Source organism: Triticum dicoccoides, chromosome 1A, assembly GCF_002162155.2.
Source record: "Triticum dicoccoides isolate Atlit2015 ecotype Zavitan chromosome 1A, WEW_v2.0, whole genome shotgun sequence".
In the NCBI taxonomy this organism is placed as follows: Eukaryota; Viridiplantae; Streptophyta; class Magnoliopsida; order Poales; family Poaceae; genus Triticum; species Triticum dicoccoides.
Window position 1 is genome coordinate 577522697 of NC_041380.1, and position 21810 is coordinate 577544506.

Below are 21810 nucleotides of genomic sequence, written 5' to 3' on the forward strand. Positions count from 1 at the left end.
ATCCACCCCCTCTTTCTCGCGCCCATCCTTCTAGTCCACCCCACCATCACACAATGGAGATCCACCCCCTCCTTCCCGTGCCCATCCTTCCAGTCCACCCCACCATCTCACAATGGAGATCCACCTTCTTCATCTAGCCATCGAATCCTTGTGAAGATCACTGTCTGGGTCAACGAGCAGCCTATGCCATGTTCTCCTCGAGTTGGGAGCCGCTCCCCCCACTCACGCCAAGAATAACCGCCCGCGGTAGCCGAATGCCCTTGGGTGGATCTAGACGCGGACACGGAAATTCTAGAGCACAGTGAGGTTTAGTTAGCCACGGGTGAGAATAAATGATGTTACCTCGGGAACGATGCCCGAAAATCCGGGGGGGTCGACTGAGGCAGCAAGGAAGAACGGCGGTTGGGAGAGGCACGACGAAGAGAAGCGGGGAATAGCGGTGCTGGCGAGAGGGAAGGAGTCGGCGGTCGAACTGAGCGGGGCGGGGCGGCAGTTGCGGAGGCCGGATTGGGGTGGGACGGGGTGGGTCAGGGGGAGGAGGACGAAATTCCGGGCGGGGGCGATTGAGGCGGCGATGTGGGACAACGACAGGGACGACGCGACGATATGGAGCAAGGGGTGAACGGAGCGGCGCAAGTGAGGGGGAGGGGGGGCTCACGTCCAGATCCCGGTGATGCCCCGTCGTCGATCAACTCTCCCCCCTCCTTATCCCCCCACCGGATTACTAACTCTAAACATGTTTTTTCTCAAATAAAACACCAGAAGCTGTAGATCGGCGTAAGGAAAAAGAAAGGAAAAACACATAGGGCTGTTTTAGTACTTTCATTTCATCAGTTTTTGCCCCTATGGTAATTCGTTCACCTATTTAATTAGCGAAATGCCGCCGTCCACCGAGAGTAATACGAACGAACTGCCGCCCCATGGCTTCCTCCTCCTCTTCCTCCCGTACCCTTTCGCCCTCCTCCGCCTGACCCGCCCCGCCCCGTTCTGCTCGAACGCCGTCCACTGCCCTCTCGCCGTCGCCGCCGTTCCCTGCTCATCCTCGTCCGCGCCCCTCCAAATCGCCGTCCCTCCTCGCTGCGTCAGCCGGCGCGCCCGGATTTCCCGGGCACGGGTTCCGAGGTAATTTCGTTCCTTCTCACCCGTGGCTAGGTAAGCCCCACTGGGCTCTAGGATTTCTGCGCGCGCCTCTAGATCCGCCCGCACGCATTCGGTTGCCGCGGGCGGTTTATTTTTAGAGCGAGTGGGGTGGGGGGGAGCAGCTCTCAGCTCGACGCGAACCGGGCAAATAGTGGGCTGCTCGTTGAACTGGACAGTGATCTTTGCTGGAATTCGAGCCATGTTAACTTGATTTCACGAGATTGATTGCCTAGAGGTTTTTCATTTCATCCTTGGACCGTGTTTCTGTAATTCGGGGCCAGGAGACGCTGCTGTCTCTGTCTGAATATGTGTTTATGCTTTGGGTGATGCCGCTCAGAGTTGAAACGGATGTTTGTGTGACGGCAGCGCCGCTAGAGTGGCCTGTGGGTTCAACGATATTGATTTGGGTGATGCTGTTCAGAGTTGATTTCTGCAACCGTGGTGTGGGCACTGGACTGCATCATACATGCAGTGCTCTTGGCTGGGCATTTTTTTTCACAGCGTGCTGGCTTTTAGATTAGTTACTGATGAACTAACATGATGTATGGATGCAGATTATTCGGGTGGGGGATGTGTCTGGACGAGCGAGTGTAGTTAATTAGCTATTAATGCTGCTGTTTTTGGCTTTTTGCAGTGAGCTGTCGGTACAGGGTAGAACTGCTTAATGATACACATCAGTCTGATTTTCAGGTGGCTAAACACTCTTGTTTTTACTCTTCGTCGTCTAAGTGACAGTAAACTATTTCAATTGCCAATTGCTGTCTGTTCTCTCTCTCATCTTGATTCTATTACTGCAGGTTCTAAGTCTGGAAGATTACCAAGACCCAAGGGTATTGCCTGAGCAGAGTAATTGAGTTCTAAATCTGCCATCATGTTTAATTATTAGTTCCAAGTTTGTTCTTTATCAATAAATGATGTTATGGTTGATCCTTGTCTGTGCAGGAAATTTACACCTCATTTCCATTTTTATGATGATAATTTATTCATCTGCAAACTATTCCAAAATGCTATGAGATTAAAACATGTCAAACTAATATGTCCCGATTTTATTCATTTAATGCTCTGTTGTAAGTTTATGCTTTGTGTATGTTCTTATGCTGGCACTAGATCTGTGTCTGTTCATCCTCCACAATTAGTGTACAGTTTTCTGTCGCCATTATGTTTATCAAGATTGCTGATGCTAAGCCTTATCTACAGCTGAAGAATGCCTGTTCTTGCCAAATTGATATCTCTCTGAGTTTTTGTCCTCTACCATGACTACTTAAGAAAACATGTTTTCCTCGCATTTTGCATGTCGACTTACAGGGTTTGGACTGACTGCTGACCATATTTAGTTAATCTGATTTGCAGGAAGAGTTAATGAAAAAGCATTGTTGATCCATAAGCAAGGGCATTGTGGTTGGCATCATGCCACATAGAAATATGTGTTGGACACATCAGGGTGATAATCTTGAATCAGAGGAAGGACAAGCTCAGCCTGAAAATTACAATAATGGTGGCACTGGGAGTAATTTATCCAATCAGGGCGTGCAAGTTGCTGTTGGAGTTCCAGGAAATACTACTAGTGATGGAGTCCATGATTCACGGAGTTACTATGAGAGCATTAATAATCAGCGCCAGCATGCTCAGAACTTATACCCATATGGAGGCGTTGATCCGAGTTTTGTCTACCCATCGACTATGTACAATCCCGGTATGCCAACACCATCTGTGAACAGATATGTTCCTCATGCAAGTTTTGGACAGGGCAATCCACCACCCTCACCTTCATATCATCAAGTTGCCACAGGAGCTAGGGATGTGAGTAGCAGCAGTAGCAGTTTTGGTGATGCTACCAGACAATCCATGAAAACGAGGAATGCTGTAACTGAGAGTGGCCATCATTTTGATCATGGATTTGCAAGCTCGAGTTCATCTGCTCATGTGCCTCAGAATCCTGCACAATGGACATGGGGTGCTTCATTTGAATCACATGGTGCACCAAATGGCTCTTCTGCTGATGGACCAAACAGGCCATCACCAATGGCTACTCACCCAGCATTGGTGCGTCATGGTAACTATGTATTTCCAGCTGGTCACATGGGCCAGGGCAATACATGGACTACACACCCTGCAAATGTTATTGCTGATGGAGTCCCACACTGGGCATACAACAATGCAGTCCACAATCCTTCAGGTAAGTATACCTTCGTGATTAATAAAAGTGAAATTGTTTTGCTAAGTGATGATTCAAGGCACCTTTTTATGGCTGTCAGTAGTTTTCATTGCATAATTAGTGGCTTATATTCTTGGTAGCTTTCATTAGTTAGATTAACTGTAACCTTTTATAAGTTATGGCCTGGCTATAGGATATAATTCTGTGAGTGAGATGTGGAGAGGTAATCGAAAATCTTGCTTTTTTAACAGGTCAGTTTCCTCATCCAGGAACAATGGGCATGCAAAATGGTAGTCTTCAAGATTACCAAGCTGGCCCTTCTGCTACTTTTCATGGGCCTTTACCTCATTTCAACCAGATTCCTATGCATAGCATGCAAACTCCTGCTATGCTTAATCATATTCAGATGCAAGGGCCTCAGCGTCAAAGCAATGTAGTGCAAGGTGCTAACCCTTCTGGAATGGTGCAAGGTGCAAACCCTTCTGGGATGGTGCAAGGCACAAACCCTTCTGGAATGGTGCAAGGTGGAAACCCTTCTGGAATGGTGCAAGGTGCAAACCCTGCTGGAATGGTGCAAGGTGCAAATCCTTCTCGAAGGGCGTTCACCTGGGATCCATGTCTGCCTTTCTCCAGTTCTGGACATACTAATGGACCTCCAGTTCATGCATTTTTTACAGATCAAGTTTACAATGGGAGTCTAAGACTTCTTCAGGTGATTCACATTTCCATACATTCTTCTCATGGAATGATAGCATGCATGTAGCTCTAATTGCATAATTAATGCTGGAAAACATTATCTTCCTTGGATACTTTGTTTGCGTCTACCTGCTGTTTCTTGCGAGGCATAGAAGATGTATTACTCGTTTGCATGTATAATTTGGACTTGAATCCTTGATTCTGCAAGGATACGCATGCTTCATATTATGCTGGAAACACAATTTCATTTTCGAAGAGTAATTAATTGATGTAAGAATTTAGTCATAAAAGATCTCTGGGATATTTTTTCAAGAAAACATTGCCAATTATTGCCCTTGGTTGCTGAAGTGCTGCACATTTATTTTACTTGAAATCTTCAAAATATGCCTGTCATCAAGTTTTAGAAAATCAAATTATCTAAACATTTTTTGTGAGCCCTTTACCATATGTATTTTCCCCTGCAATCTGTGTTGCATGAATAGCATGCCCTAATTTTGGCCAAGACAAATGAAACCATTTTTTTCCATTGCTGTGATACGTGATTATCATGTTTCTGTTGTCTTGCTTGCCTACTTCCTCTATTAGTATCTACAGACATTAAAATTTGCCATCCGTACCTCACTAATACTGTATTTCTACATGACTGGGCTTACTTTTATGAGTGATTTCCTTTTGAGTATGGCTATCTGATGTAATCAATCTGCCCATACAGCAAGCTGCTATGGCGACTATGTCAACATTTTATGATGCAATACATCTTATTGACGAACAATGGGATATGGGGCTAGATATAGACAGCATGACCTATGAGGTATGGAGCAGATGACCAACTCACTGGATTGTGAGTTTCTCGCAGATACTTTCGCGGGTTTGCATGTATGTAACTGATAAAATGCGGTCCTGCTCTCCTGCAGGACCTTCTAGCATTGCAAGAACAGATTGGAGATGTCCATACCGGTTTGCCAGAAAGGTACATCCGTCAAAATCTGAGGGTACATCAGTATGTTGTTCCCAGGGCAGCTCGCGGGTCCGATCAGTCTGTGGAGAAGGATGCTTGCATTATATGCCAGGTATTTTCCCTTACACATTCTATCTCTTGTGTTAATAACACCACTGGATCTTAATCTCTAAGTTTTGTACTGTACTAAACAATTAACCTGACATCATTTACATAGTAATAATATTGTAACTCCTTATCCTTTTTAGAAGCAGCTTATTTACCTAGAACAGTCAATACGCCCCTTTGTCACGATCAACGGCTAGATTAACCAGATATACAGTTTTGCTGTCAATGCCCGTCTCTAGTTTCTAAAGTGTGTTTGTTCCGTGTCTTTGCAGGAGGAGTTTGAGGCGAGAGAACTTGTAGGAACCCTCGACTGCGGTCACAAGTACCATGAGGCGTGCATCAAGCAGTGGCTGATGGTGAAGAACTTGTGCCCCATCTGCAAGGCAACAGCTTTGCCAGCAGAGTGAAGCAGCGGGTGACCGGCGTCAATAAATCATTTGCCGCAGCAGTGACTGAGATTCAGCTCAGTTTCTTGTAGATAAGAGATGTTGGATGATTGTGTTATTTACCTGTAATTTCCTGTTCGGTTTGTTGTGGACATAGCCTGCCCCAAAACTGTATAGCCAGAGAATGGTTTCATTTCCTAGACTGCCCTTAGACCCCCATGGTGCCTGAACTTCTCTCATCATGGTTTTCCTATTGCCCGTTTTATCTATTTGTACATTGTAATTAGACCTATATATTTCCCTTTGCCAAAAATCAGAAGTGAGAACTCAAATGGTTCTTTCTTCTGGATGCTCTATGGTTTTCTTAGTTCTGCGGTTTTGATTTTGACGGGTAGGGGTGTTTGGTTAGGCTTAACTTTGGCCTTTGGAGTTAGGTTTATAACTCAAAAAGCATCTATTCTTATGCTCTTAGCTTTGGCTTTTTGCTTTTGACTGAATACTGTTACATGATGGTATAAGCCAAAAGCACAAAAATATATGTTTTGGGGGCTTATAAACCAAACTCTAAAAGCCCAACTTTTGCCTAACCTATAATCTAGCAATGGTTTTTGGCTTTTAACTTTAGTTTGATGATAGGAGTCAGCCAAAATATTTGGTACAGTAAAATAGTTTACGACAAATCCCCTGAATGAAATGGAACTGTGTAATAAATCAGCAGACTCAGGAATAGACAGATCCAAGAGGTAGAAAACATCCAAGGAAAGGCCTGTAAGAAATTCACGATAACCTCACTCACACTTTCAAATCCCTAAACTATACCAGCAAAAGCTGTAGTCCTGAACGAATCAAATGTATCAAACATGGAAAAATGAACACTGGGATATGGTTGATGGCGCATGAATACAAACGAGGACTATGACTGCAATAACATAGTGCCCTCCCCTACAGTATAAGATGCCAAGCCACCATCTTGAGCTAAGACGAACAACAGTTGGATTTCTTCACCGCGGAGACGTCGTCCTTGGAGCCGACGTTGATGGTCTTGCCCTTGGGGGGCGCGGCGGGGTCATCGCCGATGTCGAGGGCCTTCTTGCTCACCACGCGGTAGATCTGGGAGAGCACCTCGGTGAAGGCGTCCTCGACGTTCATCGCCTCGAGGGCGGACGTCTCCATGAAGAAGGTGTTCTCCCGCTCGGCGAAGGCCTTGGAGTCCTCGGACGGGACGGCCCTGAGGTGGCGCAGGTCCGCCTTGTTCCCCACGAGCATGATCACGATGTTGGCATCCGTGTGGTCCTTGAGCTCCCTCAGCCACCTCTCGACGTTCTCGAAGGTGACGTGCCTCGTGACGTCGTAGACGACCAGGGCGCCCACCGCCCCGCGATAGTACGCGCTCGTGATTGCCCGGTACCTGCGGACGCAGCGCAAATCGACGATCAGTCGCTGGCGCAGGTAACAGTTGAGCAGCTCTCACTGAACACAGGCAATTAAAATAGTCACTCTCATTGCCCAATTGATGATTACAAATTGTTCAGCACAGGAGTTGTAATTGATGGCTACAAGATGTTTCCTCGTCAACTAGCAAGCATGTTCCCCAAACCCCATATTATGCTCTAACAGTTGGACTGCATGTAAAGCCTATATCAGGGTCAGCTCCTGGCCCTACACAATCTTCAGTTGCAGCAGCACATTGCTAAAAATATGATACCCTGAACCTTCAGTGAAGCATGGCAGGTCGCCCAATCATGGGAAGCTATGTATGGATCGACACAATGCCAAATCAAATCTCAACATCCAGTGAAGCATTTCAATCGAACACAGCAGTGTATGCTTCTGCAGCTTCCAAGCATCCAAGGGGTCATGAGATCCACATGGCACACCGGCTGCTGTAACGACAGGGGAGGGAGGGGGGGTGGATCTGGGGACTGGAATGGGGGGGATGGGTACCTCTCCTGGCCGGCGGTGTCCCAGATCTGGGCCTTGACGACCTTGTCGTCGACGTGGATGCTGCGGGTGGCGAACTCGACGCCGATGGTGGACTTGGACTCGAGGCTGAACTCGTTGCGGGTGAAGCGGGTGAGCAGGTTGGACTTGCCCACCCCCGAGTCCCCGATCAGCACCACCTTGAACAGGTAGTCGTAGTCGTCCTCCGCCCTGTAAGCCATCTCCCTCTCCCTCTCCCCTCCGGCCGCCTTCTTCCTCGTCGGCGGCGGGCTCCCTCGGCCTCCCCTCCTTGCCGCTGCTTCTCGTTGGCTGGATAGATCGTATCGCGGCCGTGGTTGTTGTGGCTTCCGCTCCGCTCCGCTCCGTTAGTCGGCCGCACGCACGCCGCGCCAGCCGCCAGCGACCTGACGCGACGTGCCTGGGCCCAAGGAATGGGAGTGTGTGCTCTAAGCGAGCGGGTGGCCCAGTCCAGCCCATACGTGTTGGATGGGCCTGGGCTGCGCTCACCCGGTTCACTTCACACGGTCCTTCCCACTCAAAAAAAGAGAGAGAGAGAGAGAACCAGTCACACTCCACTCCACTGACGGCCGCGGCAGCAGGAGCGGCGCGGCGCGGACGGCGAGACGACCCCAGCTACGGCACCGGGGCGATGGCGCTGCTCTCTCTGGTATCCGACTCCCCCTCATCCTCGCGCCTCTTCCGCATTCCTCTCCCGCTCGCTAGGAGGGCTTGGGAGCCGGGATGGCCTTGGGCGCGCCCGCCGTGCCTCTGGCCATGTGGCGCTTACGGCAGATCGACACCTGCTCTGGCGAGGGGACGCCTATGATCTCTGGCCTCGTCTCTTGCCGCGCGGGGTGTGGGTCTGGGGTTCCATCCGTCCGTCGCAGCTCCCGCCGCGTTCGCGAGCCGTGCGCGCAAGGTGTTCGACGCATTGCCTCTGCGCAACCAAATGCTGCTGCCGTGCCGTGCAGTCATTCTTCTCGCTGTATTTGGTTGGAATGGATGGTTGGGGTTCGATGAAAGGGCAGTGTGGTCGCTGTCTCGCTGATGGTGTCGTTTCTTTGCGCTTGCAGGGCCGATGGCAGCGGAGAAGAAGCCGCACTCGCAGCCGGCGCTGTCGTGGTCGTCCATCCCGCTCGACCTGGCCGGCCTGGTGCTCCGCCTGCTCCCCACGTACGCCGACCGCGCCCGCTTCGCCGCGGTGTGCCCACAGTGGCGTGCCGCCGCAAAGCGGGAGCAGCTGCTGCCCCCGCCACTGCCACTGCTCGCGCTGCCTGACAACACCTTCTACAGCCTACCGTATACCAAGCCCTTCCGCTTCCCTGGCTGCAGCTTTGCTGGGTATCAGAGTGCCTGTGGCAACTGGCTCGTCTTCCCCCGTGACGACGGCTGCTTTTTGGTCAACCCCTTCTCTAGGGAAACAGTGACGCTCCCTCCTCTCTCCAGCGTCCGGCTTCGGCCTGCAAATGCAGTCGCCAAATGGTCAGAGGAGGGCACCGTGAAATATGCGGCACCTTACACTACATGGATGCATATCAATACATCTGAGAAGCTGCACATAAGTAAGCTAATCCTATGCTCGCCAAATCTCGTTGCTGCACTAGTCGGCATTGGACACACCAGTCAGATTCTCATGTGCCAGCCAGGGGCCTTGTCGTGGTCAGTACGCGCCTACGATCGGTGCAAGCGGTTCGAAGACATGTCATTTTACCAGGGAAAGCTCTACGCCATTGCCAATGACGAGAACCTTCTTGTGGTTAACATCAGCCAGGACCAAAGCACCAGCGACCCGCAGGTCTCTCGGATTGGACAAGTCATCGAGGGTGAGCCATGGAATCCAATTGTGTTCAATGACAACACTATGCCCTGCAAGAAGCTCTACCTGGTGGAGTGGCATGGGGCGTTGCTGATGGTACGGAGGGCGGTTTGGTGCCAGGTACCTGCACCTGGAGTGCGCGGTGAAGTTGTTGCCAGAGAGAGCAGCTTTGAGGTTTTTGAGGCTGACTTTGAGCATTCACGGTGGGTCGAGGTGTCGGCTTTGGGGGGTTTGATGTTTCTAGGGCGAAGGTGCTCCATGGTTTTGTCCTTGTCTCACTATGGGATCCCCGATGGTCACATCTTTTTCTTGGATGATGATGAGGAGAATCTTGTGGAGTATGGCTATGACAAGGAGAACACTTCTTTCGGCACCTATGACATAAGATCTGACAGAGTCCGTTCTGTTCATCCAGATATTTCCTGGAAGCGTGGCGATGAGATGCGTCTGGCAGCATGGCTCTTCCCGCAGGACTGAAGCGGAGGTGTTATACTGTTATCCCTATGCATGCTGCTTCTGGGTTATCTGACCGTGCCATAGCTGTTGTTGTTCGGTGGTTTTTTTGCAAGCTGCTCACATGTTACCTATCTGACCGTGGTATGTATGGTAGTTGGTGTGGTGTTCAGTGGAACCCATGCAAGCCATGAAATGCATTAGTAGTAATTTATCTGAGCTAGGTTACTCTGTTAAGTGCCGTGTATTAGTACTTGTCTGAACTAGTAATTGTGGTGGTTGATATGCAAGCTGTTGACTGTGTCGGTTTTCAACTGGTACTGTGGTTGTTGCCTGTGCCTACAAAAAACTCAAAATGCATAACTTCTTCTCTGTATCTTTGACATGGTGGTCTCTTTTATCTGAACTAGGTTACTCTGTTAGTTACAGTCTTATTCTGGTACTCTGAACTAATTTATGGTCGTTAATGTGCAAGCTGTTAACTGCATTGGTCTTCAACTGGTACCTTTGATTGTTATTGTGCGTATGGAAGATGTTTAAAACGCATAACTGCTTATATGTATCATTGGTGTCATGGTCTTTTTTCTATGCTGCGATGATTTGGCATGGTGGTGTGTGACTCCCTGTAGATTTGTTTTTAGCTGAAGTTGTGCTGATCCTTGCGCAGTTGTGCTGTTAGTGTGGCTTGAACACATTTCAGCAACTTTTTCATGTATCTAGCAATTTTTTTTTCTGTGAACCCTGCGCAAGCGGGAGCTACATGCACCAGGTTGCCCTTTTTAGCAATTTTTTTTCTGTGAAAGCAATCATTAGACGGTGGGACATGTTCGTAGATAATTTATTTGTATGGAATATTTTTAATTGTCAAAATTTGTAAAAGCTGCAAGAACATTTTATGGTCCTTTTATGGTTTTTGAAACATATTTCAAAACAATTGTACAAGATATTTGCTGGAAAACTTATTATTATTATATTAAATATTAATTTATCAACCATAGTCTATAAATTCTATAATTTATTTATTTATTTATTTATTTAAAACATTGATAACAGTCAATGAAAACTTAATCTTGTCTTCCAACCCACAGCATGGCTAAAGAAGGGATCTAACACACCCAACATCTAATAGGGGATTCTTAATGAAGAGTGTTTTTTTGGCTCCAGGATCGCATGATCCATTTGAAAACAACATTGAGTCATTTGCACGTGAGATTTAAACAAATTTGGCTGACTAAAGGAAAATCCTGAACGCACCTAATTGCGTACACTTTGTTTGAAAAGTAAAATCATCTGCGTACCCGCTCCATTTGCGGAATATTTCCTTTAATATGCCTTTTTTTCTCCATCTTCTCTCAGTCTGTTTATTATTTTTTTGTCTATTCTCTTTCCATTATTTGTTTATCATCTTCTTTAAATTGCTCCTTTCATTTTTCTTGGCCTTTGCATATACATAAGGTGTTCATGTTTGTTTCACAAAATGTTCAGGTGATAGTTGTAGGCTGGTCGGCTTCAAAAATAATAATTGTTTACTGGTGATTGGTCTGTACCAAAATTGAACTGCAAAAACGTCTGAATTTTTGGTAAGGAGGGAGCAACAATTTTTGTGTTTCTTAAATGCATAAACATATTTCGTAGACGGCATAACACTTCAACAGTTTTTTCCTATACGAACATGAAAATTCACTGGAACAATTTATACTTTTTTTATGGACCCTGGGCATATTAGAAACATGCTTTAGAATTTCTTTTGAACAATTTATTTTTCACACCCACACACACACACATGTATTTGTTCAAACAGTATTGCGTAAATATTGGGGAAAATATATTGAAATCAATCTCGAAGTCGCCAAGTGCCAACTGAAATCGACATTGTTCCTCTTTGAAAAGGAGAAGGCGGGAACTCATTTTCTTATGCCGACGTGGGCTTTTATTCAGTGACTGAGCGTGCGGGCCATACGGCTTGGCTTGGCCTGGGCCTGCGCATCCACAGTCGTTGGACTGATACTTACCCTAAAAAAAATCCTCAAAAAAAAACTTGGACTGATACTTTAGTTGGTTCGGGAAGCCACACACTCCACTCTCCACTCCACTCCACTCCGCAGCAGTCACACACTCCCCTCCACTCCACTCCACACTCCAGCTCCGGCGCGCACGGCAACTCCGATCCCCTCTCCGGCAGCGGTACCCGCCTCCCTCCTTTTCCCCACGGGCCTTCCTCCTTCCTCCCTTGCTCGCTCGGTGATTTGGGCCCCCCCTCACGAATCCCGTCGCTTCCGCTGGCGATGCACGCCAGATGTTCGACGCATTGCCTCCTCGCCGGGGAATGCTTCCGTTCCGTGATTCTCGTTGGTGTTTTCTGTCTCGTCGTGATGTCGGAATCCCGCCGCTTTCGCTGATGCCGTTGCTTGCTTGTTTTGCAGTGTTGATGGCGGCGGAGAAGAAGCCCCACCTGCAGCCACCGGCGCTGTCGTGGTCGTCCATCCCGCTGGAGCTGGCCGGCCTGGTGCTCAGCCTGCTCCCGGCGCATGCGGACCGCGCCCGCTTCGCCGCGGTGTGCCCGCAGTGGCGTGCCGCCGCGAGGCAGCAGCAGCGGCTGCACCCGCCGCTGCCGCTAATCGCGCTCCCCGACGGCACCTTCTACAGCCTCCCCTACCCCACGCCCTTCCGCTTCCCCGGCTGCGGCTTCGCCGGGTACCAGAGCGCCTGCGGCAGCTGGCTCGTCTTCCCCCGCGACGACGGCTGCTTCCTGGTCGACCCCTTCTCCAGGGAAACGGTGACGCTCCCTCCTCTCTCCAGCGTCCGGCTCCGGCCTCCGAACGCAGTCGCTAAATGGTCGTATGAGCATGGGACAAAACTGGCCGACCCTTACCTCACATGGATGCATATCAAGGACTCGGACGAGCTGCACATCAGTAAGCTAGTCCTGTGCTCGACGAATCTAGTTGTTGCCCTGGTCGGCATTGGGTACACCAGCCAGATTCTGATGTGCCAGCCAGGGGCCTTGTCGTGGTCAGTACGCGCGTACGATCGGTGCAAGGGGTTTGAAGACATGTCATTCTACCAGGGCAAGCTCTACGCCCTCACCAAAGAAGAGAACCTTCTTGTGGTGAACATCAGCGAGGACCATAGCACCGGGGATCCACAGGTTTCTCGGATTGGACAAGTCATCAAGGGTGATCCATGGTATTCAATTGCATTCACCAACAACGCTATGCTCTGCAAGAAGCTCTACCTGGTTGAATCCTGTGGGGCAATGCTGATGGTACGCAGGACGATTTTCTGCCGGGTTCCTCATGACGGTGGAGCTGTTGCTGGACCAAGCGCGTTTGAGGTTTTCAAGGCTGACTTTGAGCATTCAGGATGGGTCAAGGTGTCGACGGTGGGGGCTGACCAGGTGTTGTTTCTAGGGCGAAGGTGCTCCAGGTCATTGCCCTTCTCTCGGTATGGGGTCCCGGGTGATCACATCTTGTTTTTGGATGATGATGAGGAAAATCGTACGGAGTATGGCTATGCCGAGGAGAACACTTCTTACGGCACCTATGCCATGGGATCCGGCAGGTACCGTTCTGTTCATCCAGACATTTCCTGGAAGCGTGGCGATGAAATGCGTCTGGCAGCATGGCTCTTCCCTCATGATTGAAGCACTGTTATTCTATGCAAGCTGCTACCAGGCTATCTGACCGTGCTATAGATGTTATTGTTCAGTGGTTATTTTGCAAGCTGCTCACATGTTATCTATCTGACCGTGGTATGTATGATGGTTGGTGTGGTGTTCAGTGGAAACCATGCAAGACATGAAATGCATTAGCAGTATTTATCTGAACTAGGTTATTCTGTTAGTTGCCATGTGTACAGTATTAGTAATTCTCTGAACTAATTATGATGGTTACTATGCAAGCTATTAACTGCGCCGGCTTTCAACTGTTACTATCTTTACTTTTATCTGAAATGCATCATAGTATTTTTTTATTTTCTATTTTGCAATAATTTGGCATGGTGGCCTCTGACTCTCTGACCCACTGTAGTGGTAGATTTCCTTTGTGCTCAAGCAGCTATCTTGTGATGGGCCTTGTGCAGTTTTGTGGTCTGAACACCTATTTCAAAAACTTTTTCAAGCACGGGACATCTTTTGCTGTCTACACAGTTATTAGACAGTGGAACATGTTCCTAGATAATATTTTGTACTATTGAATATTTTTATTTGTCAAATTTTTTTCTAAAAGTTGCGACAAATTTTATTGCCATGCATATTTCAAATAGATGCTGAAACATATTTCAATACAGCCATCCGAAATCTTTTCTGGAAATTTTATGATTATGAATACATTTTTATCAAACCCAATTTATGAAATATTTATTTATTGAAAACTGTAATAGTCAAGAGAAAAATAATCTTGTACTCCATCCCATGGCATTACTGAAGAAGAGATCTGGCGCACCAATCATGAAAGGAGATTCCTAATGCAAAGTGGACTTTTGGCTGTCAGGATAAACTGATCCTTTTTTAATAATGTTAAAAAACGGAAATAAACAGTACAAAAATAAAAATGAGAGTGAGTCATGTACCAGTAAATTTCTTTTGTGTAATCAGTTGGTGATTCACAGTATGCATGAAAAATGTATACTGCCAATGAGCTACAATTGTGTTTTCAAATTTGAAAAAGTGTTTTGGTTTATTATTTTTTCTGCAGTTCAAAAAATCAGTTGCAATTTGAAAACAATATTGAGTCATTTGCATGTGAGGTTTGCTTTGAATTTTGGGTGAGTTTAAAAAAAAAGAATATCCTCTGTGCATCCCCTCCATTTGCTGGGTCACCCAACAAACATCTTTGTTTGGTTTTCCTTTCATTAATATTCCCTCTTCTCTCTTTTTTATTTATTATTTCATTGTAATATTATATCTCTTCTCTTTTCATCATATGTTTATGATGTTCTTTAAATTTTATTTTTTTACGTTTCTTGTCCTTTGCCTATACATAAGCCTTTGATGTTTGCTTTACAAAAGTTTCAGCTGATAGATTTTTATTGGGCGATTTCTAAAATAAATTTGTTTATTTGTGACTAGATCGGTACAGCTTTCTTCTGATAGAAGGATGCGTTGTTTTGTTATAAGAGGTCAAATCAACACGAAGGAGTGTAACCCATTATTCTTTTTGAAACTAGCAAGTTGCATGTTTCTTAAATAGATAAACATATTTCATAGACTAAGAGCCTGTTCGGTACTCCACCGGCTCCACGAAATCCTACGCTCCGGCTTCTCCAAGCGAGCTCCAGCTCCTCCATCGATAGTGGGAGCGAGGAAACTGTTCGGCCTGTTCGCTCCGCTCCAGTTTATGAGATGGGCTGAAAGCCCAATCTGGCCTAGGGCCCATACGGAGGGCATGTGGCAGGACAGAAAACGTACGAGAGACATAATGTGGGAGCAACTAGTTAAGAGCGCTTCTTCGGGAGCCTCGCAACGATCGTGGCGCTCTCAGCCATTCGCCACATGTCGCGCTCTGAACACTCCCTTCGGATTTTGTTTTTTTTTTATTTTTCCGCACGCGTTTCCGGTTTTTTAAACAGGGTTTTGATTTTTTTCGACGTTTTGGTTTTCCCCCAGTCTTTCTTAGCTTTTCGATCAAAAAAAAAATTTTACGCGAAAAAACACGTTTCTTTTTCTTTCGTGAAAGTCATGGTTTTCTTTCGCGAGAGGCATGGTTGTGCTTTAGCGAGAGTCACGGCCGTGCCTCTTGGAAACGAAAAAAAACGTGTTTTCTGTTTTTTTTTCTTTCGCGAGAGTCACGGTTTTACTTTTGTGAGAGGTACGGTTGTGCTTTCGCGAGAGTCACGGCCGTGCGTCTCGGAAAGGAAAAAACAAAACGAATTTTTTGTTTTTTTTTCGTTCGTGAGAGTCACGGTTTTGCTTCCACGAGAGGCACGGCCGTGCCTCTCGGAAAGGGAAAAAATATGCGTTTTCTGTTTTTTTTTCACGAGAGTCACGGTTTTGCTTTTGTGAGAGGCACGGTTGTGTTTTTGCGATAGTCACGGCCGTGCCTCTCGGAAAGAGAAAAACAAAACGTGTTTTCTGTTTTTTTCGTTTGTGAGAGTCACGGTTTTGCTTTCGTGAGAGGCACGGTTGTGCTTACGCGAAAGTCACGGCCGTGCCTCTCGAAAAGGGAAAAAAATATGCGTTTTCTATTTTTTTTTCTTTCGCGAGAGTCACGGTTTTGCTTTCGCGAGAGGCACGGTTATGTTTTCGCGAGAGTCACGGCCGTGCCTCTCGAAAACGAAAAAAAACGCGTTTTCTGTTTTTTTCCTTACACGAGTCACGGTTTTGCTTCCACGAGAGACACGGTTGTGATTTTGCGAGAGGCACGGCGTGCCTCTTTCGGAAAGAGAAAAAACCATGCTCTCGGTTCGGGTTTTCCGTCCGATTTTTTTCGTCCGGTTTCTTTCATGAAAAAAAGTTCGTCAAAACCTATCAACATGGGATCTAGTTTTGAAGATCTCGACGCGAGGAATCCAATAGTGAAAACGGTTCGAGATTTGAACGCACGGTTTAAGAGATAAAACGTTTTGAATAAACGGATCTGCGAAAAAAGGGAAAACTTTCAGGTTACGACAAGTGGTGCGCTACATGTGCGCCACTTGTTAGGGCATGTACAATGGTTGATAAGATAGTCTTATCTTAAGTCTTGCATGTAATCTAGAGATGACAAAAAACAGAGTCTACAATGGGTCATCTCTTAGCCTTATCTTCAATAACTAGCAATTCCTAAAAACGTGTTGAGACATATTGTGCTAAGAGATCATCTCTTGTCTTCTCTTAAATAAGATAAGACAAGCCTTTTCTTATAAGTTCTCTCTCCTCCACCTCATCATTTATCCTACGTGGCACTCCTAAGATAGAACCATTGTACATGCCCTTACGATCTGAGAAAATGGAGTGTTCTTTGCAACGAGTACTTCTTAATTAGTGATTTTCAACATAACATGAACGAAGCGGTACGCAACTTATCGGTGGCAGTGTGCTGTAAATTTGACGAACTCCTTCGTTTCCAGGATCTACGGAGCAGCCCATTCCCAGCTCTGCGATTTTCATCTGCGTATCGCTCTGCTCCGCTCCGTCGACTCGATGGAGTTGCAGCGTTCGAGTCAGCTCCGTCGGCTCTCGGACCGGATTTATGGAGTGGAGTGAATCCGAACGGGCCCTAACACTTCAATAAAAAAGATCTATACGGAACATTAATTTTTGTATACCTAAATGTTTTTTCCATAAACCGTCAGCATATTAGAAACTGTTTTAGGATATTTGTGTACATTTTCTTTCACATGTCAGGCGTTTTTTTATTGACCTCGATCTCGAAGTCTACATCGCCGACTGAACTGAAATCGAAATTGTTTCTCTCTCATTTTTTTGAGGGGTAATGTTTCTCTCTCATAAAACGAGAAGGCGGAAACCTCTTTTTATTTTGTTTTGTAGTGAGAGAGCATGCGGCCCATACGCCTTGTGTGGGCCTGGGCTGTACGTATCCACAGCCTAGCACTCGCTCACTTGACACGGCCCCGTTCGGGCAGCCACACTCCACTCGCTCCATTCTGCACGCCAGCGACAGCAGCCGCAGCCCGCAGCGCGGCGGGGACAGCAACTCGACCCCATCTCCGGCACCGGGAGGGCGACGGTCTCCCTGGTACCCGCCACTCCTTCACTTCACGAGCGTTCCACCTCTCCCCTTGCCCTCTCGGTGGGGTTTGGATCTCGCTCCCTCCTCACCCCGCGGCAGCTGGCAATGCGCGCAAGGTGTTCGGCGCATTGCCTCCGCCCGGGAAAAAATGTTGCTGATGCAGTTTCTTCTTTGCACTGTAGGACCGATGGCAGCAGAGAACGAACGGCACTGGCAGCCACCGTCGTCGTGGTCAGCCCTCCCGCTGGAACTGGCAGGCCTGGTGCTCCGCTTGCTCCCCGCATACGCCGACCGCGCCCGGTTCGCCGCGGTGTGCCCACAGTGGCGTGCCGCAGCCAGGCAGAAGCTGATGCCCCCTCCACTGCCGCTGCTCGCGCTCCCTGACGGCACCTTCTACAGCCTCCCCTATGACGAGCTCTTCCACTTCCCCGGCTGCGGCTTCGCTGGGTACAAGAGCGCCTGCGGCAGCTGGCTTGTCTTTCCGCACGACGATGGGTGCTTCCTTGTCAACCCGTTCTCCGGGGCTACCGTGACGCTCCCTGCTCTCTCAAGTGTCCGACTACGGCCTCCAAATGCAGTCGCTAAGTGGTCAGATGTGGGAAAGGCGAAATGTGCCCAACCCTTCTGCACATGGATGCATATCAATGACTCACGCGAGCTGCACATAATTAAGCTACTCATGTGCTCGCCAAACCTCGTTGCTGCACTGGTCGGTGTTGAATACACCAGTCAGATCCTAATGTGCCAGCCAGGGGCCTTGTCATGGTCGGTACGTGCATGCGATGAGTGTAAGGATTTTGAAGACATGGTGTTCTACCAGGGAAAGCTCTACGCCATTGCCGATGACGAGGACCTCCTTGTGGTGAACGTCAGCAGTGACCAAAGCACCGGCGATCCACAGGTTTCTCGGGTTGGAAGGGTCATCAAGGCCAAGGGTGACCGCTGCTACAAGGGGGACCTCAGCGTCTACCATCTTGTGTGTCGAGAGAACTCTGTACCCGTCATGCCCGTCAAGAAGGTCTATCTGGTTGAATCGTGTGGCGCCTTGCTGATGGTACGCAGGGAGATTTGGTGCCAGCCTCCTAGACCTGGAGTGACCAGTAAAATCGTTGCTGGAAAGAGCGAGTTTGAGGCATTCAAGGCTGACTTTGAGCACTCACAGTGGATCAAGGTGTCGACCGTGGGGGATGACCAGGCTCTGTTTCTAGGGCGAAGGTGCTCCAGGGCTCTGTCCGTGTCTCGGTATGGCTTACTGGGCAATCGCATCTTCTTTTTGGATGACGATGACGAGCATCGTGTGGACTACTTCTACGATGAGGACAACACATCTTGCAGCTCCTACGACATGAGACTCGGCGATGTCTCTTCCCCTCATCCAATGATTTCCTGGAAGCGCCGCAAGGAGATGCGTCTGGCAGCATGGCTATTCCCCCGGGACTGAATTGAAGGTGTTATATTGTTGTTGACTTGTTGCTATACAAGCTATTCCCATGTTTATATAACCATGCTGTAGATGTTGGTGTCCATCCTTTATTTTGCAAGCTGCTCGCAGGTTATCTATCTGGCTGTGGTAAACATGGCGGTTCATTATGGTGTTCGGTGGTCCCATGCAAGCCGTGAAATGCCTTAGTGAAGAGTATTTAACTTTCTTATGCCATAGTTGCCATGTATCAGTGATTGTCTGAATTTATTATGGTGGTCACTATGCAAGCTGTTAACTGCATCGGTTTTCAACCTGCACTGTGGTTATTTTGTTGTCATGTTGTTTGACGGTTATTGTGCAAGGCTGCTCACATGTGTTATCCATCTGACCATGGTATGTATGGTGGTTGGTATCGTGTTCAGTGGTTCTCCTAGGAGCCGCGAATTGCATTAGTAGTATCTATCTGAACTTTGTTACTACTTTGTTAAGTGCCTTTAATCAGTGTTTGTCTGAACTTATGATGGCGGAGTACTTACTACTACTACTACTACTCAGGTGGTTTTTCAATTAGTACTGTGGTTGTTGCTATGCCTCTGAATGATCTTAAACTGCGTCACTGTATCTTTGGCTTGTTTTCTTTTTTTTTCTTTGCATTGTTTTGGCAACTAACTCTGAATTGGTAGATTTGTTTGTGCTCGAGTTGTTACTCTCTTGTGATGGCATTTAACTTGCAATGAACATTGTTCAGTTGTGCTGCTAGTGTGGTTTGACTGGATTTGGAGATTCACAGTTAATTTCTTGGTCCCTGCTCGAAGGCAACATGAATCGAAGTTGCTATGCGGATAAGCTGGCAAGCCATTTGAAAAGCTATTTAATCTCTACTCCTAATGGAGCAGTTGGTAGTCTCCGCCGGTCAATTTTCGTCTCACCTCCCCTAGTTTTTTTTGGTACTTCGTCCCACTTCCCGCAACCCACCGTTCCCCCGCATCTTACCTCCCGACCGCTAAAAAAATCATCAAGTTACAACGACGCCCATTGAGAACCGTGATGGTTCACAGGTAGAAAAACGTCCTAAACAAATCTACTACGGTTAACCTACAAAAATACAGCTGACCGATCTGAAACAGAACCCCTAGGACCCGAAAAATCGTCGTGCCCTCGATGCCATTGCTTGTCGCCGTCAATCCTCCCTATCGTGCCTTTCTGGACGCAGCTTCCGTCCCCGCCGCTCAAACCCTTAGCCGCCGTCGCAGCCGCTCAAACCCTTGACCTCCTTCACCGCCGGTCCATCCCTTCGACGCCACCATCCGAGTGCAGAGACAGGAAGATCCCGTATGATCAGTCGCTGATCATCGGATCTGCGGGCGATCCAGTCGACTGGACACTATCTGGACCGGCGATTGCAAATACATGATGATCCCGTATGATCCCTCTGAGATAAGCTGATATGGACCGGCGTGACCCTCCCAGGTTTGGCATTTATGTATTTAAACCTTTACAATACAAATCCTACTGCTAACCCTTACAAATCTTGATCTCTGATCGGTACCGTGATCATACGGTGCCAAGACTGACTTTGTGATCTCTGATCGGTACCGTGGTCATACTGTGCAAGATGTGAGAACCTGGAATCAAAAAATACAGGTTCCGTCACCATTCAATGACGGAGGAAAAGGAAATTTACACCGGACTGGCTAATATGACCACGGTTCCATACCTGCTTTGATCGATTTGTCAGCCCCAAATTCTTTACTCTTCTTGATTGAATGCTTGCAGGTGGTGAATCATCTCGTTGCCGGTGTCAGAATAAGCATCAAGTGGCAACACTCATCTCTTTTACCTGCAAGGATCTCAGTTTACGTGCACATAACTCAAGATGGCAACGGGGCCCCGAAACCCGCGTCCCCGCGGGTTTTTACCCTATTAGGGGACGGGGATGGGCATCTTTTCATCCCCGCGGGGCTGTTGTTGGGCGCATTATACAACCCGACACGTTTCATGGGTTTGCACTGAAGGAAATATGCCCTAGAGGCAATAATAAAGTTATTATTTATATCCTTATATCATGATAAATGTTTATTATTCATGCTAGAATTGTATTAACCGGAAACATAATACATGTGTGAATACATAGACAAACAGAGTGTCACTAGTATGCCTCTACTTGACTAGCTCGTTAATCAAAGATGGTTATGTTTCCTAACCATGAACAATGAGTTGTTATTTGATTAACGGGATCACATCATTAAGTGAATGATCTGATTGACATGAACCATTCCATTAGCTTAGCACCTGATCGTTTAGTATGTTGCTATAGCTTTCTTCATGACTAATACATGTTCCTATGACTATGAGATTATGCAACTCCCGTTTGCCGGAGGAACACTTTGTGTGCTACCAAACGTCACAACGTAACTGGGTGATTATAAAGGAGCTCTACAGGTGTCTCCAAAGGTACATGTTGGGTTGGCGTATTTCGAGATTAGGATTTGTCACTCCGATTGTCGGAGAGGTATCTCTGGGCCCTCTCGGTAATGCACATCACTTAAGCCTTGCAAGCATTGCAACTAATGAGTTAGTTGCGGGATGATGTATTACAGAACGAGTAAAGAGACTTGCCGCTAACGAGATTGAACTAGGTATTGGAATACCGATGATCGAATCTCGGGCAAGTAACATACCGATGACAAAGGGAACAACGTATGTTGTTATGCGGTCTGACAGATAAAGATCTTCGTAGAATATGTAGGAGCCAATATGGGCATCCAGGTCCCGCTATTGGTTATTGACCGGAGACGTGTCTCGGTCATGTCTACATTGTTCTCGAACCCGTAGGGTCCGCACGCTTAAGGTTACGATGAAAGTTATATTATGAGTTTATGCATTTTGATGTACCGAAGGTTGTTCGGAGTCCTGGATGTGATCACGGACATGACGAGGAGTCTCGAAATGGTCGAGACATAAAGATTGATATATTGGAAGCCTATGTTTGGATATCGGAAATGTTCCGGGTGAAATCGGGATTTTACCGGAGTACCGGGAGGTTACCGGAACCCCCCGGGAG

The 21810-nt window shown here is 47.5% G+C and overlaps 5 protein-coding genes across 10 annotated transcripts; 4 read left to right on the forward strand and 1 right to left on the reverse strand.

Annotated features, from left to right (window-relative positions):
• The first annotated feature begins 882 nt into the window (after nucleotides 1-882).
• Nucleotides 883-5799, forward strand: LOC119291957 (probable E3 ubiquitin-protein ligase ZFP1). Of its 5 annotated transcripts, none has more exons than XM_037570782.1 (9): nucleotides 883-1122; nucleotides 1775-1830; nucleotides 1938-1986; nucleotides 2491-3316; nucleotides 3547-3873; nucleotides 3973-4007; nucleotides 4704-4802; nucleotides 4906-5061; nucleotides 5330-5799. In XM_037570782.1, the coding sequence occupies exons 4-9, from the start codon at nucleotides 2548-2550 to the stop codon at nucleotides 5462-5464; spliced, it is 1521 nt and encodes a 506-aa protein (XP_037426679.1). In that variant the 5' UTR covers nucleotides 883-1122; nucleotides 1775-1830; nucleotides 1938-1986; nucleotides 2491-2547; the 3' UTR covers nucleotides 5465-5799. The 5 variants fall into 5 exon arrangements, with proteins under 5 accessions (XP_037426679.1, XP_037426686.1, XP_037426673.1 ...); XM_037570789.1 differs by having other exon boundaries at nucleotides 3547-3765; XM_037570776.1 differs by having other exon boundaries at nucleotides 886-1122; nucleotides 1938-2021; nucleotides 3547-4007.
• Nucleotides 5800-6128: 329 nt separating this feature from the next.
• Nucleotides 6129-7755, reverse strand: LOC119291983 (ras-related protein RABA1f-like). The gene is made up of 2 exons (XM_037570799.1): nucleotides 7388-7755; nucleotides 6129-6851 (listed from the first exon to the last, which is right to left on the reverse strand). The coding sequence occupies exons 1-2, from the start codon at nucleotides 7603-7605 to the stop codon at nucleotides 6419-6421; spliced, it is 651 nt and encodes a 216-aa protein (XP_037426696.1). The 5' UTR covers nucleotides 7606-7755; the 3' UTR covers nucleotides 6129-6418.
• A 193-nt stretch (nucleotides 7756-7948) lies between these two features.
• LOC119291995 (F-box protein At2g26160-like) lies at nucleotides 7949-10036 on the forward strand. Its single transcript, XM_037570812.1, has 2 exons — nucleotides 7949-8051; nucleotides 8458-10036. Exon 2 carries the CDS (start codon nucleotides 8463-8465, stop codon nucleotides 9675-9677), a length of 1215 nt encoding a protein of 404 aa, XP_037426709.1. The 5' UTR covers nucleotides 7949-8051; nucleotides 8458-8462; the 3' UTR covers nucleotides 9678-10036.
• Nucleotides 10037-11725: 1689 nt separating this feature from the next.
• On the forward strand, nucleotides 11726-13565 carry LOC119292001 (F-box protein At2g26160-like). 2 transcript variants are annotated; one of them, XM_037570829.1, is made up of 2 exons: nucleotides 11726-11837; nucleotides 12077-13565. In XM_037570829.1, exon 2 carries the CDS (start codon nucleotides 12082-12084, stop codon nucleotides 13294-13296), a length of 1215 nt encoding a protein of 404 aa, XP_037426726.1. In that variant the 5' UTR covers nucleotides 11726-11837; nucleotides 12077-12081; the 3' UTR covers nucleotides 13297-13565. The 2 variants fall into 2 exon arrangements, with proteins under 2 accessions (XP_037426726.1, XP_037426720.1); XM_037570823.1 differs by having other exon boundaries at nucleotides 11735-12001.
• Nucleotides 13566-17222: 3657 nt separating this feature from the next.
• LOC119292009 lies at nucleotides 17223-19057 on the forward strand. The gene is made up of 2 exons (XM_037570833.1): nucleotides 17223-17329; nucleotides 17506-19057. The coding sequence occupies exon 2, from the start codon at nucleotides 17511-17513 to the stop codon at nucleotides 18762-18764; it is 1254 nt and encodes a 417-aa protein (XP_037426730.1). The 5' UTR covers nucleotides 17223-17329; nucleotides 17506-17510; the 3' UTR covers nucleotides 18765-19057.
• Nucleotides 19058-21810: the final 2753 nt, after the last annotated feature.

Coding starts and splice junctions, on each gene's coding strand:
- LOC119291983 (XM_037570799.1), bottom strand. CDS start 7,605: ATGGCTTACAGGGCGGAGGACGACTACGACTACCTGTTCAAGGTGGTG. Junction 6,852..7,387: donor GACACCGCCGGCCAGGAGAG/GTACCCATCCCC, acceptor CTGCGTCCGCAG/GTACCGGGCAATCACGAGCG.
- LOC119292009 (XM_037570833.1), top strand. CDS start 17,511: ATGGCAGCAGAGAACGAACGGCACTGGCAGCCACCGTCGTCGTGGTCA.
- LOC119292001 (XM_037570823.1), top strand. CDS start 11,950: ATGTTCGACGCATTGCCTCCTCGCCGGGGAATGCTTCCGTTCCGTGAT. Junction 12,002..12,076: donor GCTTCCGTTCCGTGATTCTC/GTTGGTGTTTTC, acceptor CTTGTTTTGCAG/TGTTGATGGCGGCGGAGAAG.
- LOC119291995 (XM_037570812.1), top strand. CDS start 8,463: ATGGCAGCGGAGAAGAAGCCGCACTCGCAGCCGGCGCTGTCGTGGTCG.
- LOC119291957 (XM_037570776.1), top strand. CDS start 2,548: ATGCCACATAGAAATATGTGTTGGACACATCAGGGTGATAATCTTGAA. Junction 4,008..4,703: donor GGAGTCTAAGACTTCTTCAG/GTGATTCACATT, acceptor CTGCCCATACAG/CAAGCTGCTATGGCGACTAT. Junction 4,803..4,905: donor TAGACAGCATGACCTATGAG/GTATGGAGCAGA, acceptor GCTCTCCTGCAG/GACCTTCTAGCATTGCAAGA.